The sequence below is a fragment of the Quercus lobata genome, chromosome 1, assembly GCF_001633185.2.
Source record: "Quercus lobata isolate SW786 chromosome 1, ValleyOak3.0 Primary Assembly, whole genome shotgun sequence".
NCBI lineage: Eukaryota > Viridiplantae > Streptophyta > Magnoliopsida > Fagales > Fagaceae > Quercus > Quercus lobata.
In genome coordinates, this window is record NC_044904.1 from 55,663,630 (window position 1) to 55,681,212 (window position 17,583).

Sequence of the window (17,583 nt, forward strand, 5' to 3'; positions counted from 1 at the left end):
TCAATGGCATTAAACAAACTAAGAACATGGTGAGCAATCCCCCTTACAAACCGACTCAAGAGAACGGGGAAGATTACTTTTATTGAAACAAAACGGATGGGGGGAAGTGAGTGCAAATCTAGCAGCTGTATGTGCTGCTGAATTGTTGTTCCTCCTAACCCATCTAAATTTGCAAGAAACAAAATAAGGCAGTAAACTAAAAATGTTACTAACAGAGGTGCTAATGTTCCAGTCAGGAGCGAAGTCAGGTGATGAAAGAGAATTGAAGCACACTTGTGCATCCCCTTCAATAATGATAGACTTCCAATGTTCTTGTATTGCAAGTTGGACTGCCCACAAAATGGCCACTGCTTCTGCCTGAGATGGTGCACAAAGATGATAACTAGAGCCCCAAATAAACTGAATCTCACCGGAGTAATTCCTTGCAACTACAGCTAAAGCAGATTTGGAGTTGTTCAGAGCGGCGTCTACGTTGAGCTTGATCCCGCCTTGTGGGGGAGGGGTCCACACAGAACTGGGTTGCACAGAAGGGGTAGTAATCAAGACAGAGAAGGTCTTAGATAGCTCTACAAATCTTGAAAGCACAATCTGCTTCGACTTGTGAATGTCGGCATTACCTTCTTGGAATTGGATCAGGTTCCTTGTCCTCCAGATCTCATCAATAATGATCGCCATTCTAAGCGAAATTGTCCATTGATCATGAGCTGGGAGTGGAGAGCTTGGGGGAGATATAATGAGCTTAACAATGTCCTCATTAGAAACGAAGGAGGAGCCAGTAAATCTAACACCCCAGCAAGCTAAATCCCAAAGAGCTCTAGAAAATGGACATTCGAAGAAGAGGTGTACACAAGTTTCATCTTCAGAGTTACATAAGATGCATGTAGGATCAATATGAATAAGCTTTCGGTTTAGAGTCACCTTTGTAGGGAGGGCGTCTACTCCAATCCTCCATAACAACATCTTTAGTCTCTCAGGCAGCCTTGCTTTCCACAGCTTCTTCCAGTGGTTGTTCTGGGGGTTAATACTAATAGAGGGTTTGAAGGACTGATCATGAACAGATTTGACGGAGAACCTACCCTTAGAATCTGGCACCCAAATGAGCTTGTCTTGCCTGGGATTATAAGGGATTGGGATAGCTAAAATAGCTTTGGCTGACTCAGTAGAGAACAAATCGGAGATCATACTAAAGTTCCAGGAATTAGAGCGTTGATCGATCAGCTGAAATGCTTTTAGAGGGTGTTGAGTGAATGTGTTCACTCTGGGTTGAGGCTTGAAACCCTCTATCCAAGGGACCCACGGATCTGTCCAGACATTAATTGTTTTGCCATCACCAAACTGATAACATGCTCCTTTTTCAACAAGTTTTTTGGCACGCTCAATTGCTCTCCATGTAGGTGAAGCTGTTTTGGGTGGTTCAGCTCGGAGCCAGTCATTGCTAACTTTGTACTTTGCACGGAGAAGCTCCATACAAATGCTTCTCTCACCTGAACAAACCATCCATGCTAGTTTAGCAAGGAGGGCTGAGTTCATTTCCCTGGTTTTCTTGAAGTTGAGACCGCCTGCACATTTAGGACGACACAGTACCTCCCAAGCCTTCCAAGCTAAAAATCTACCTTCTCTTTCCTTTGGTTTCCACCAAAACCTCCTAATTAAGGAATCAAGCTTATCACAGGTTTTCTCAGGGATATTAAAAGAGGAGAGAGTATAGTTTGGTAAAGCTTGGGCAACTGAATTAATAAGGGTACACCTGCCTGCCCAGGAGAGACAACGGCTTCTCCATCCTGACAGCTTAACTTCGAGCTTCTCTTGAAGGAATTTGAAATCCTTAGATGGGGATCTAGATAGGAACAGGGGTGCTCCTAAGTATATAGCTTCCTTTTTGAGGTTCCTCATTTGGAATTGGTGCTTTATGGCTCTTCTATTTGACGAACAGGTATGTTTGGAAAAAAATATTCCAGATTTACTTCTATTTATACTTTGACCAGACCATTCACAATACCTGTCAAGGCATTTCGTCAAGATTTCTGCATCATTTCTTGTGGCTTTTGAGAAGAGGACAATATCATCTGCGTACATAACATGCGTCACAACGGGACCTCTAACACTTGCCTTGACACAGCTGATGTTTTTGGAGCAAAGTTCCTTATCTAGCATTCTTGAAAGAACCTCCTGCCCTAGAATGAATAGGTATGAAGAAAGAGGATCTCCTTGCCTCAAACCCTCAATACTATACCTAGAACATGATACTTCTCCTTTTTTCTTGGTCTCCTCATTTAAGTGAATCCCTCCTTCATCATTGAAATTGATTTAAAATTCCTTCTATTAGCTTTGATTGTACTCTTGGCTATATCATAAAAGACAGTTTTTTGATATAATCTTTTTATGATAATTATTGTCATCTTTTTTGTAGTTGAATCAAAATAAGATTATGCTAGATCTGTATAATTAGTAGTTGTTGCATCTTCACCATTATCACAAGTTTAAGATAAAGATTACTCTCATCAATAGCTGCTACGTCTTCTTCATTGCCAAACTTGATCATCTTGACAAACCTTTTATTTATCTGATTGTATCATATTTATTTATTTACTTATGGATTTTATTTGATGGTATGATTTTTATGTCTTTTGATATAAATTAACTAGTTGGTATGCTAGCCAAATCGCTTGCTTCTTCAGTTTTTTTTTTTTTAATACTTTGCCTCCGACACTATCGTAATTGGTTGTCTATTTAATGGCACATTTTGTCTCCATTGATATATATATATTGTTTTGTAGGATCCAAGCAAGAAAGCGTTTAGGATGCTTGCTATGTTATTCTCTCAATTTTTTTACAACATGAACAACTTGCGGTATTGAAGTAATTACTAAATATTTTATATCAATAGTTATTTGTTAATAGGTGTTTGACAATTATAGAATATGAAAAGTTTTAGATTAAATGGGTAACAACTTTAATTTTGTTAATTTTTGCTTTCTAAATTACTAATAGTGATTTATCATGTTAAATTGGTAGTTTATTTGTATATTAATCAGCTACAATGTTGTAATGTTATTTATTTTTTCTTTCTAATTTGTGAGGTTTAATTCAAATAATTTTGAATAAGTCCTCTGAAATCAAATTCAATACAAAAGAAATTTTGTTAGGGACTCTCTAAGGCTAAGGGGAGCTTGAAGATAATATAAGTTTTGGCCTCATATAATATACTTATATTGTGAGCTTCAGTTGCTATAAGTAGTATTGTAGTAATTTAGATATGAAACTCTAGATGTAACACAAACAGCTAAAGATAACGACATTCGCTAATATTTGTCTTTTACTTTAAATGGTATTTTGCACAATTACTTTACATTTATTAGATTTCATTTTCAGTAATTTTCCTGTGCATCGCACGGGTTAGCAACTAATTACAGAATAATTTTTTGTCCCTTTAGTACAATTCCAGTTTGGTGCCAGTGGGAGTACTAAATGAGTATTGTAGTTGTGGACGGGCCTCATGGCAAGAAATTAAAAAAGAAAAAAGAAAAAGAAAGAAAAAACAATTTTCATTGTTCACCACTAATGCATGTCAAAGCCGTTGTCCTTGCTCTTGTATGATTGTGTATCCGTCAGCCTTGTGAATAATTCTGGGAGGTGATGTATCATGTATGTACAGTTTCTTTTGGTGCGATCTAAGTTAGGGGGGAAAGAAAAAAGGAAAATGTTATGACCTTATTGTGAGTTTGGGCATGTTTTAAGGTGGGGTGGATTTGTTGTGCGTCTAGGATTGCCCTTTGATTACAATTAGTTTTAAGGTGGGGTGGATTTGTTGTGCGTCTAGGATTGCCCTTTGATTACAATTAGTGATACAAAAAATTTCACAATTGTTGAAATAATATGTTGTGATTGGTATATATATATAATAAAAATAGTAAATATAATGAGTTAATATGAAAGTGATGTTACATTAATCATAACTTATTACTTTAATAGATTATGAAACTATCACCACACACATTTGATGTGATAGTTACTCCACAAGTATAAGTGTTTGTGAAGTGTGCGGAGTAAGAGGTAGGATTCAAGTATTCAAGAGGGAACTTCACATTTTTTTTTCTATCTTGTATATATAAGAAAAAAAAAAAAAATTATGAAACACTTTTTTAGTGTCTTTACCATTGATACTCATTGGATTATTGAGTTAAATTTCCCTCAAGCTCGTACAAAATCCTACCCATATGATTAATGATTTTGATTTAGTGGCTTATTTTCCTTTTAGTTGAACTTGTACCATGTTTTTTTTTCCCTGTCCAATAAAAATAGTGAGGCAACTAGCCGTAGCTATTCTTTCTAAGAGCGGGTATGTGATCATAATAATTTTCTTAGCAGTTGAGAAACCAATGCCGGAGGGGTCTAAACAAAGATGGGGGTCCCAAGCACTCCCTCAAGTGAGTTGATCATAACCTAATCTCAACCCCACCTAAAGCACCAATAGTATTAGGCAACGGGAGGCAATAATCCTCAAGCCGAATCAGTGTCACACTGTTACCCTGAAGATTCAAACTCAAATCTATTTCATATGTCATTCTCATGATCTATATCTTGTATCAAGACCCTACCCACTTTGGACCATGACTCTAGATGCTAGTTTAGTTGAATGCTTGCAATTTCAAAAACCTTATATTCTATAACAATATGGAAAAATAGTGTGGATGGATACAATACATAGAAGCTTCACTTTCAATCTTAAATTGGCGGAGTTATGATTATGAATTTGAACAAAAGAACTTGGCGCCCAAAAAATACACAAAGAAGATAATTGAATGGACCACATTGTAAGCTAGATCTGCATATGTAATACTTTAGGACAACTACACCTACAATAATATGGTGATGAACCTTAAAAAACGAGAGGCCCCCTAAGTCCCACACTCTCTGCAAATTTCTCATTATTATGTTTCGGTTTGGTCATGCCAGCTGCCAAAGATAAGATGAGCTACTATTATACTATGATATATTAATAATAAACGATGATGAGAAACAAGAAAACCGTACCTCACTTTTTGTTTATCCTTTTTAGGTGACATTCAAATCAAATTTGGGCCCAATGTGCATCAATTGCTTGCTTGGTCTGTCCAGACCAAATTGTATGGTATGTTAGGCCAGTGAAAATTTGAATGTCGTAGACACTTAGGAGTACTCCACTATTTACTCAACAATGGAGTATTTGGAAAGTCAAAAAAAGGAAGTTTATTAATTTTCAGTTTGGCTACTTTTGCACATTAATTGGGTAATAAATTGCCATTGCCTTTGGCCCAATTATGAGCCTCATGATTGGGTTTAGATTGATTTTGATTTCTCATCCTAATTGACCAACCCAGTGGTGAGTACAAGCCTAGGAATTCAATTACTTGTCCATGTTGTTGTACCATGGTTATGATGAGATAGTATCTTGTATATGTTGGATCCACAGGTTTGTAGACCCTTTCACTTACCTGCCATGGTTTTCTGTTATTATACTCACATTTTCTCTTACGCTTTGTTTGTTTCAATATTAATATTTTTTGGAAAATTGTTCATTTTCCAAAGAGCATTTTCTAGAAAATTGTCTCATTTTCCAGTGTTTGGTAACGACCTTGAAAATGAGCTTGAGAATATTTTCTGGTGTTTGGTATGCAATTTTTTAAAAATATTTCTTGTATAATTTAAAACATGTATATTATGTAAACTAACTGATATAATCATTATAAATAAAAAAACCAAGAATGAATTTGGTTTTCATACTAAAATTTTGATAATAGATACAATCAAAATTAATTAGTTGTCAAATTTTCATGATCTCTACCACTCATCTTGCTCATATATAGAGACAGTAATGTACACACACACACATACACACACTCACATATATCAACCATTTTTCTATATATATATTTGACAGGGGAATACATTTTCAATAAGTATAAATAACAATAATTTTTAATTGTCTACTATTTTTTTGGTATACTAATTGTCTACTATATATGATCAACCACAAGTCTTCAATATTACTCTAAATTATGTATTTACATAATATAATATATAATATATCATCATTGCATAGTATCTACCAACAAAAAAAGTATTTGCTAATAAATGCAGTTCTCCTAAACAATTATCATTCATTATATAATAATATTATTAGTCTATGATAAAGATTGTCCCATGTAAAAGCAATTTAGAGCAATATAGGTACTATGTTTAAAATTTTCATCTTTTACTTCATTCATTCTTTCTTCTTCTTCTTCTTTTTATTTTATTTTATTTTTTTGCACTTTATGTACGAAAGAAAAGTAACTTCTGCCTAGAATCCATCAAATCGAAAATTTCTTAGAGAAAAAAGAAAATCGAGCTTGAAATTCAAAGCAAAGATTTAGGATTTTGGTAGAGAGGAATGAAATAATTACCATTGCAAATTTGTTCTCCTTTGCAAGTCAGAGCTATTGACTGATCAGTGAATGAAAAAAAAAAAAAAAATCTAATAAGAGAATTGTGTTATAGAGAGGAAGAGGAACATGGAGAAAAGAGAGAAGAGAGACAGTTAGAGAGAAAGATCTATGGGAAGAGGAGAGATCAGAGTTAGGGACAATGAGGGTGTGAGGAGAGAAAAAGTAAAGGGAATAGAGAAAAAGTGAGAAAACTTACCATGAGAGAGAGAAAGCGCAAAAAAATTATGTTTCTCACAGCTATAGATGAAGATAATATTTATAGGAGATGCAATGCGTGAGAGAGATTGTTTTCCAAAAAAAAAATTTGGAAAACAACCTATAGAAAATAAGCCTTATTTTTATTAGGGTTTTCTGTTGACCAAAGATAGTTTTCTGTTGACCAGGTTTTTTTTTTGTGCTACCAAACAATGGAAAATGTGGAAAACTATCTTTATAGAAGGTTTTCCAGTGAAACAAAAAGAGCGTTAGTTTGGAATAAAACACTCATCTCCCCTAAAATACAAACTATTTACACCGGCATTCCATTGATGATTGAAAAAAAAGGCTTAAAAAGAAAAAGATTTTTGTAAATACTGAATTCAAAATAGTAACAGTGTTAAGTGAACGGCAAAATAGAAAATTCAAAAAAATTTAACACTTTTTTAGTTATCTAAGATATCTTAGTGTAAATAGTTTGCATTTAAGGGAAGGTGAGTATAATAACTGAAAACCTCAAAGAGATCGGTGTAATTTACCCTCCCCAATTCCCATCAAACATATGATATTGGGTACATACAATGGATACATATAATAATTGTCCAATTTTAACAAGGATAATTGGATAAACCCTCTAAAAAAAAAAATTCTCATAGTCGGCAAATTACATCATTTTGGGTACCAGCCCATTCAAGCATGCCTGTCAACTAGTAGTCATCAAAACTAATAGCCAGATAAAAGAATCAAAATCAGAAAGCAAACTATACAACCTCCAATCTACTTGCTAAAAGAAAGAAAGGTCCAATCCAGCAGTCACTAAAGTCCTCAACACAACTTGGTCAAAAGAAAAAATGTCTTCAGCACAAATAAAATTCTCTCATGTAACATCATACCATCTATTATAAACTTTGGTTCCATAAAATAGAAATTTCAACGTGCTTCAAACACGAGTATAAGAAAAGTATGGCATTTGAAATGTCTTATGGCATCAATTTTATACAACCTATCCATGGTCAAAACAGTATTTATATTACGGTTTGGATTTAATCGTGGAGACATCCTGATTCTGAGCACCTGATCTTTGTCCATATTGACAGACTTATTGCCATAGAGGACTGAGAACTCATAATGAACCAAGTGAGTTGAAATGAGTCCATGCCTCCTGAATTGAAAAAAAAGACACACTCAGTAATTTGTCTCAATTCTATGGATATGACACAGAAACAAAATTTGTCTTGCAATTTTAGATGTTTAGAAGGGACACATAACCAAAAAAATTGGAACTAATGCTTAGTTGTTGTATTACTTGTATAAGCGACGAACATAAAAGAACTTTCAGTGACTAAGTAATGTGTAGTGAAACACATTGCTCTTTGTGTAATGTGCAACACTGACTAAGTAATTGGCTTCAGTGAGTATGATCATTATTGATGCATTTTGATAATTCCTATGAAGAACCTAATTCCAAGAAACTCATACATTGCAATTAGAATAAAGACATGAAGGATGGATGGTCATGGATCAATGATCAAAGGAGGGGTAAGATTGTTTTGTAAAATCTGAATGAGGTCTAGCACACTTCAATATATTTTGAGGGTCCAGTGAGTAAGATGGGCAGAAGTAGATTTTCAATTGGCAGTTCTGTAAAAAATAATCAGATACCAACCTTGAATGGGGGAAAGGAAGTTTGTATGAGAAAAAATACCACAAGACTGTAACTTACCTGCAAAATCTCAAAAACTTTTTCTGCAATGTATTTTTGATGCGAAGCAGCACCCTTCTGCTGTAGTTTATCTGGATGTAGACAGAGTAAAGCTTTTTGATATGCTCTTTTGACCGAAGTTCCTTCAATTATATCAACAAGAGGTACAGGCTTCCACCCGCTCTCGGGCCAAAGAACCTGCATGTATGATCAGCATCAGGTTTGAGTGTCTAAGGCTTTACATAGCATGGACATCAAGAGAATTAAACTTGCCGGTAAGAAATATTCTAATAAGTGGCAGAACAAAAATGACTTGAAGCATACCAAAAAAAAAAAATCTCCCTGGTCACAGTCAAGGTTAAAGTGCAAAGGAGCTTTTTTTCGATACTTCAGATAGGACAGAGAAGAAACAGAAAGCAAGAAGCCAGTTGGATGACAACCATTTATACTTACATATTGTAAATTTGATAGCAATGAGCGTATATTTCCTTTCTTTCCATTGGACCACTGTCGTATTTTAGCATCAATAACCTGCTTAACATGAAATTATACAATTATTGCCACCTTAAAAATTTTATAGCAACAATATGGTTCTTCTGTGCTTGTTCTACATTACTTGGATTTCTTTGTGATTATTGTCACTTTGTGGCAGTTCATTCTCGCCTTGGGTTAATTCCTTTATCTGTCAACAAGCCCAAGTAAACTAGCTCCTCAGCAAATGTAATAAAAAAAATTAGCTTGTGCCAATAGAAAATATATGCTATGCTTTTTCCTTGTTTCCTGAGATATGCATGCTTAATATTAAATTTTTACTATATTAATTTGGTAAGATGCATATGTGGACTGGTATCGACATGGGAATTCACATAATTTTAATCAAATTGTTTGTATCATTTAACTACTATGTAAGATTGATTGAAGAGATTCTCCCTTTGTCTCTCTCTCTTCTATTTTTTGATAAGGAGACAGATTGAACAGATTCAATATATACTTAATGTGGAAACCATTATAAGTTTACCAAAGTTAAAAAGATATGAATAAACTTTTGAATGGAAAAATCACATACGAGAAAGTTCCCTGGGAAGGAATCGTCTGTGTCTTCAACTGTAGCCATTGAGCCATTAGGAATTGATGCTGACAAAAATATATGGATGTGTTACATATATCTTTTGAATTAGGTACTTGGTTCCCAAATTAAATCAATGTAAAAAAAGTCCAATAATATGGATCTGCTCAAAAACAGAAACCACAAATGACACCAAGTATATATATAAATTGGAGAGCACAATCCAGAAAGTTCATGTTGCACATTGCTCTGCCAGTTCTGCTTACATGTTTACTATACACCTATGTGGAAGCATGATATAGTAGACTTTCAGCAAAAATAGTGTATTTGAAAGGAATTGGATTAATGCATCAAACCAACTCATTCTACCATTTGGCCTTAAATTACTGATAAAAGACATTGCAAATAATACATGTGGCTCTGACATCTCACCATGTTATGAGAAAGCATTTCTTATACATGTACCTCATAATTTCTCAACTTGGACCTGTTTGATGTATTAGCTATGCCTCACTACTACATTGATAAAGATTATGAAAACTAACCGGTACTTGCTGATGAGTTATCCTTCAGTTGCGACGAGGCATCACTAAATATATTATTGGTGGTTTTTATGGAAGAATGTTCTCTCTCTAACTCTTTCAGATGTTCATCTGCCTGAGAAGATGATAAGAAATATTAAAATTTTCACTTTCACTTTCAACAAAATTTTCTGTAATACCCTGGCCAAGTAAAAATTAAATTTACCTTGATAGAAGCTTCTGGGACTGTGTTGCTCACATGGACCCTGGGAATTTTCACTTCCAATCCAGTTTTGGTACTGCTAACACTTACTTCATTCCTTGCACCATAAGAGCCTTTCTTCTTCCATCTAGAACTCTGACTTCGAGAGTCAATATTGTCATTGGGTTTTGGAGGAGCTTCTTGGTTGAACATTTTAACAAATTCTTTGACCTTTCCCTTAACTCTATTCCTCCCAAGATTTCCACCTGAGTAAACAGGCGAATCTTGCAAACTAGCTTTATCCACTTCTACATCATTCAGAGTAGTTCTTTTTCCATCTTGCTTCTTTACATTTTTACTTTCATCAACAAGTGCCAAGGGATTTTTTGCACTTTTAATTGTGCTTTCCTTACCTTTGCCTCTTTGAGTGATTCGTTCATTGCCTGCAATAAAAGAAAATGGGTGTGGTATGAGAGACAATATACTTGCACCAATGCGGTTGATCTAGAACACAATTACCTTGTTCATAGTCGTTATCAAATAGTAGAGAACGTAGGGGTTTCAACTCAGGCTTGTGAACTTCCTTTGTAAGGATAGTAATTTCTTTCACATCATTATCACACAAATCTATCTTGGACAGAGATTGATGTTTTATTTCTTCTCTTATATCACGCATCATGGTATCAGCACTAACATCTTCAACAACACTATGAAGGCTGCTCAGGGTTTCTAATTCAGTTGTAAGAAGAATTGGTTCTGCAACATTTTGGCATGGCTCTACTCCATCTTGAGCGCTTGTATCAAGAACTGAGTCATTTTCCTCTTTGTTGTGTTCAATCTTATAGGACTTTAAAGGTGATTCCCTCACCTTACTCTCGATTTCTATCCGTCCATTCAAGCTTAGGGATCTTTTCATTTTCACAGGTTCTTTTAATCTTGAACTACTCCCTCTAAAAGGAATCATCAATGGCACTCCTTTGCAAGCCCATTTGTATATTGAGAAATGGAATTGACTGCTGTCGGTTGGAGCTTCAGAGATTTTTGAATCCTTTTTAATATTGCCTTCCGTGTCTTTTTTATCAGATTTAATCAAATTTGATGACTCCTCATTGTTAAGAATGATCTCCTGGGATAAAAGGCTTTGGCTATAAGATGATTGAATACCATTTTTTAATTCTTCTTGGCTTTGGGTTGATTGGCTTGAAAATCTAGAAAGATTCGAACTCAAAAAAGAAGAAGAGCTAATTCCATTGGATGCACCATCCTTGCATTTAGATGGACTAAGAGGAGTGGAACCATACACCGGCAAGTCCATCCCTTTGGTCAATTTGGCAGGAAGGCTATGGAATCAAAAATAGTTTGTAGTAAGTCACAGGAAAACATGCACAAAAATCAGAATATTTATGAAAATATACTATGTATAACAATACTTGAAGAAAGAAACTCAACTCAATATAGCCATAATCATATGGACATATCACATATCAATTGAAAATCAGCATAGATTCTGGGTGGGAGGAAATTGAAGTCGTGCAAACTGTGGATCATACTACTGCAATAAAGAATATTTCGGGAGAACATAAAGATCCCATTCCATGATCTCTTACAGATAATCAACATATCTATTTCATGAAACTAATAAGTCCTTTGTTTGGTCATTAGGAAGAATGACGGAAAGAACTACAATTGATAAAAAGAAAGAAGCTATTTTTAACCATAATTCATGCCTTTTTGCTATCTTATCCCTAAGATTTTCTAAAAATAACTGAAAGAATCCTCGTAGTAAAACCAAAACCTGAATTGGGAAGGGAGTGATGAACTCCCAAAGGGCTCAGCTTTGGGTGGCAGGGGTCGAGCAGGGCTCAAAACCCGCGAATCTGGGGCTGAAGAAAAAACATCACTGTCACGCTTCCTTGGAGTAGAAGTCAAAGATTCATCACCTCGAAAAATGTCATTGAAGAAATCCTCGCTCGGGTATCGCCTTCTGTTCAAATTTTCCTCCCCAAACACTGGCTTCTCACCATGACAAGGCCATGAAATACGACATGAATGTGATTCATCTTCCCCACTACGTCCATAGGTATCCTTAGCTTCATTGAAATTATACCGCTTCTCTTGTATTGATGACCGCCTTGGTGGCCCGCCAAACACATCATTAAAGTCTAAGTCCGAGTTTTTGTCGGGTGAAGAGTTGGAGTTTGTGAATGCTCTTTGAGGACTATACCCCAAAAGAACACTCTCTCTTTGTGAAAATCTCTCCATTTTTTGTTGATAGCAATGTAATTAGCAGAAAATTCAAATATATAATTGGCGGGAAATCTTAGTGCAGCTCTGTTGAGCTGTGAACTATAGAGGGTAATCAAGGTGTATGAGTTCCTGAATATGTTGCAAGAGAGATTTTGAGGTTGTGAGTCTAATAAAGTTTCCAAAGCTTTTGGTCATGAAAAGTATGAACAATATGAGGAGGAAAATGTTGACAAGGAAAATGCAAAAGAAGACAGAGTTAGGTTTAAGTTAGTGGAATTTGAAGCCACACAAGGTGTAATGAAAAATCTATCTTGTGAGTTTTTGGATAAGAAGAAAATTCCACACTACAAAGACAAAGTAATATCGTATTAGCCAGGCAATGGCCTCTGGAATGGTGGACCTATATTTTCATCTCTTTTCTTTTTCGGTTTATATTTTTCAAGGTTTTTTTAAATATAATTCTCTTGGCGACCGTTATTACAAGGAATTTTTGTGATGCAACTTGGATGGACTTTCTCTTTGGGCCATAGATACAACTAAAGTTTTTTGTCTATATACAACTCAGCAGTGACAGCTCTGTCATTTTGTGAAATCATGATAACAAAACCCAAGCATTCGTTTGTTTTTGTTCCCTTTCTGATTGTTGGACAGGATAAATTGAAAAAAAGAAAAGATGGCTAAAAGTACTATGGTTTCCAATCCATGTTTTGAAAGCATTTTCCATATGCCATTGCCTTCAGTTTTCAGGACAGTTCCCTCAGGCATATGGGTCATACCTGAAATTTGTGGGCTAGAAAATATAGATTGGAATGCAATAAATGAAGTATTTATAAAGGAAGACAAATTTATTGAGTAACACTATGGTGGCACAAGAATCTAAAAAGCAAGACTAAAGGAAGCAGATAGTATTGATTCAAACCTCCTCCCTCTTTGGGCCACATTTTTTGTAAAATTTTTTTCTTTTAAAGAAGATAATGAAGAGAAATTTTGGCTTATGTCTAGTCTTATTATAATAAAGGCATAGGGCAGATAGCTTCTGTTATTGTGTGGCTGTGGTACATTCAAAATCCAAAAATATTAGACAGGAAAAAAAAATAAAAAATAAAGATCCAATGGTATGGTCTAGTTTTACAGCCAGCGATTACTTATACATATATTAAACTCATCATCAAGCAAGAGACCTTCGGTGGTGTTATTATTCAATGTGATGTTATTAAGGAATTTGATCAAATTACCGTTCTTTGTAGCTGTTATTGTCTATCCAAAATGACCGAAACACAAAAGACCACATATGGCAAAAATAACTAGTCTTATTACTGTCTTAGTGCCAACGATGGATCATTAATAAATTAATTAGGATCAAACATAAGTATTTTTCCATCAAAGACCAAGGAGTGAAGAAGGAAATGACAAAACAACCGAAAAAAATTGTACTATTATATGTCATGACAAAACCTACCATTGGATCTAACATAAACACTATCTGATTTGGCTCTATCAAATTCTAACATGAAAAACTGAAATAAGAAATACTTAAGATCTGTGAATTTACTGCTCAATGCGATGTTTGTTAGCAGATGCGATAAAGTTATTGTCAAGTGTAATACTGTTGCTGATGAGGTAAGATGCCCACAAAAAATAAAAAATAAAAACATCAACAATTAGGGTTTGTTTGGTTGTGTTGTTTAAACAACAGTTTTCATTATTTAAACAACATAACATATATTTTTACAATATTTTTTCACCCACACGTATTTTCATAACACTTAAACAACGTTATTAGAACAACATTACCAAACAGCCCTCATTCTTCACAATCTTCATTTTACCTTCTAAGTTCCACATCAATGAAAGACGAGGAACCCTTAACAGGTAAACCAATTATTTGGGAACAGTACAGCGTACAGCAATCAGATCTTCCAAAAAAAAACCCCTAGCAGTGGTACAGTGTACAACAGACTTCTCAACTAGATTTGTTGGTATACGTGATATAAAACAGTTGCTATCTGGGGAGTGTTCAAGTAAATTAAAGCAAAAGTTCTTATAACAATTCAACAACAGAATTTCAATGAAAATTCAAGGGGAGCATTTCAAAGGATACTTGCTATCTCTCTTGGAAGGTGGAATGAAACTAATCTATCTGTATCCAGTGAGTTATACCAAGAATTCTGTAGTTCTATTTCTACCATTCAGAACCCTCTGGGAAAGGTTCTAGTGCATCTTGCTTGCCATTAACATAGAACTCTACTACTGCTTTCATCCTTAGAAGTTTATCTGGGTGGTAATTTACATGAACAATAACTGGCTTCAGCTTTTTAAGTCTTTCGTCTTTCCTGACAGTCTTAAAAAGAACCTTACTGTTCATAAATTGATAGATATCCAAAGTTCTCTTGGCAGCATGAAGCCCATCATACCCAGGATGTGAGGGGAAAAAGAGCTCCTCATTAAAGACTGCTTGGTCCCATGATTTTGGCTCCCGAGAAAGCCGACCAGCCACACGATCCAACAACTCGATTGAAGCAAGTGTAGGCCTTATGTAAAAGAAACCAGAGTTATAAACCCATATCCTCATAGTATGAGCATATCGAGCCCAACCCATGGCAGGTTCATCGAAGACATCATTATATCCATAAGCTGTCATATTATTGTGACCATCAGACATAGACTCCACATCTGAATCCCTAGACAAATAATCAAACGGGTTCTGCAAGTACACTATATCAACATCCGAGAGAAGAACACTGTATCCCAGTTGTAAAAACTCTCTCAAAATGCGAAATTTCAGTCCAGACACGGCATGGTTACCTCCTGTCTTTGCAATTGAATCAATACCCTGATCTGGATCTCTCTTGTAGACTGGAACGCCATTAGATTTGCATAGATTTTCAATATGATCATCTAGTGCTACAACTAGATAATTAGGGATACCCACATTCTTGATGCTAGTAAACCAGACCTCCAACATGCTTTGCACATTTGAGTTTGCGAGTGCAACTATAACTTCTTTCTGAATAGCAATTTCCTCCAAGATCTTTGCCAATCTTGGATTTACAGATTCATCAGGAACAACAGTTGGGTTAGTTCTCAAACCCTTGACAGTACCAAAAGGGCCAGCCTTGTACTTTTCACCCAAAACCATAAACTGCTTCTGTGCTTGATCTTTTCCTTGTTCGGCCAGCCGTAGCTTTTCCCTAAGATCCTTGAGCTGCTTGTTCAGCTCAGCATTCTTCTCCAACAATGATGTAATATCTGACTTCAGCATGCTAATCCGTTCTGATGATTCACATGATGAACCAACCTAACAAATAAAACAGTAGGGAAAAATGAAACCCATATAAGCAATTTTTTTTAGATACAATAGTTTTTTTTTTTTTTTGTTGGTGTGGGTGGGATCCGAACCTAGGTCCCTCATTTAACAACACAAGCCTTTATTAGCTACGCTAACTAGAACCCACCCAATATAACTATTTACATCCATCCATGTTAGGAAGCTGTTATATAACCTAAGAGCATGAGCATCATCAAAAAATAATAATGAACATGCAAGAAAGTTAATTCAAGTCATCATTTTGAACACCCCTCGATATGATTCTAATTTTTTCTTACATACACTTTTGAATTACAATCCCACGAGAGCCATAAATGCAATGAACTTATATTCATCACAATAACTTCCAAGGATTATATCCAAGACCATTCACAGCATGCCACAACATACAGACTTGTTAACTTACTACACACTCATAGCTTGCTCACACCAAGGCCATGTTTGTTCACAAGTCACAACAAATGCAATACCTTAAACAAAATTTTGGCTAATTAAGTCTTGGTTCTCAATAAAAACTCATCACTAATCAAATTATTATTATTATTATTATTTTTGCCAATTAAAATGAGAGCAATTCTTTCAACAATATAACAATAAACACTACTCCACACCCTCATGAAGTGAACACTGTAAGTTCTAACTTCAATTTCACCAAGGGTGTGAAATGATCCTCTCATAAACTTACTACACAAACTCATAGCTTGCTCATACCAAGGCCATGTTTGTTCACAACAAAGTCAATACCTTAAACCAAATTTGGGCTAATTCAAATGAGAGCAATTCTTTCAACCATTTAACAATAAACACTACTCCACACCCTTATGAGCGCTGTTAAGTTCTAATTCCAATTCCACGAAGCCAAACGCACTTCAGTCTCGAAAATGATCCTCTCCGTTTGAAAGGAACCCATTTTCATAGTTCAGATTAAATATTACAAATCTATAAAGTTACATCCAATGTCACATCAATTAAAATTTTAGACAACGCGACACTCATTACACTCTTAGATACTAATAATAAAATCTTAACCGTCAGAATAAACTTTGTTTTTTACTCATTACGTAAATCAAGCACACATTTTATCAAAACAAGTAACGAGGTCAACCAAGTCAAAATCCAATTAAAATGAAAAAAAAAAAAAAATTGGAAATTAAACTAAACAGTGACGCTAGAGCTAATTGAGAAGTAGCGAGATCCGAACCTTGAGATCCGATTTAGCGAATCGGCGGTTTTGGATGGGCGAATCGGCGGTGAAGAGGCCGTGAGGGTACAGGAAAGCGATGACACAACCGAGAGTAACTCCGACGACAATGGCAAAGATGATTCGAGATCGGACCTTGTCTTTGTCCTTGTCCTTGTCCTTCATCAACGGCCCGTCTCTACGACCCGCCATAGCTTCTTCTACTCAGTGAGACTTTCTTTGTTATTGCATTAATATTTTGGTGACTTTGAAAGCTTTGGCGTTCAATTTGGGAGTAATTGAAGAGTTGAAAAAAATAGAAACCCTATAGTAGAGAAGTAGGGAGGGTTTGTTGTAGATTTTTTTTTTAAAAAAATTTGTGGGCTAATAATTATGAAATGAAATGAAATTCAACGCACAATTAGAAATTTAGAAGAGTCTTGGTCGTGGCGTACCAGTTTTTTTGTTTAATAAAGAAGATGACAGATCGGATACATGTGGAGGAAGTGGAATTCACTGTTTTTATTTATTTTTTTATTCAAGAGATAACATTAGAAGGCTATCCATTTGGTTTTGTAAAAGCAACAAAATTTGCAAAAACAATAAAAATAAAAATAACAGCAAAAAAATTTACTTCCATACATGTTTAGAGCTCGGGTAACTTTTTGGTAGCCC

General features: G+C 35.2%; 2 protein-coding genes across 3 annotated transcripts; both read right to left on the reverse strand.

Moving 5' to 3' along the window:
* Window positions 1-7,424: 7,424 nt before the first annotated feature.
* Window positions 7,425-12,702, reverse strand: LOC115992944 (J domain-containing protein required for chloroplast accumulation response 1-like). 2 transcript variants are annotated; one of them, XM_031117194.1, is made up of 9 exons: window positions 11,949-12,700; window positions 10,673-11,493; window positions 10,178-10,596; window positions 9,976-10,087; window positions 9,431-9,498; window positions 8,981-9,046; window positions 8,818-8,895; window positions 8,386-8,562; window positions 7,425-7,824 (listed from the first exon to the last, which is right to left on the reverse strand). In XM_031117194.1, exons 1-9 carry the CDS (start codon window positions 12,413-12,415, stop codon window positions 7,786-7,788), a joined length of 2,247 nt encoding a protein of 748 aa, XP_030973054.1. In that variant the 5' UTR covers window positions 12,416-12,700; the 3' UTR covers window positions 7,425-7,785. The 2 variants fall into 2 exon arrangements, with proteins under 2 accessions (XP_030973054.1, XP_030973061.1); XM_031117201.1 differs by lacking the exon at window positions 8,981-9,046 and having other exon boundaries at window positions 11,949-12,702.
* Window positions 12,703-14,190: 1,488 nt separating this feature from the next.
* LOC115992959 (arabinosyltransferase RRA3-like) lies at window positions 14,191-17,363 on the reverse strand. Its single transcript, XM_031117213.1, has 2 exons — window positions 16,930-17,363; window positions 14,191-15,698 (listed from the first exon to the last, which is right to left on the reverse strand). The coding sequence occupies exons 1-2, from the start codon at window positions 17,119-17,121 to the stop codon at window positions 14,583-14,585; spliced, it is 1,308 nt and encodes a 435-aa protein (XP_030973073.1). The 5' UTR covers window positions 17,122-17,363; the 3' UTR covers window positions 14,191-14,582.
* Between the last annotated feature and the right edge of the window lie 220 nt (window positions 17,364-17,583).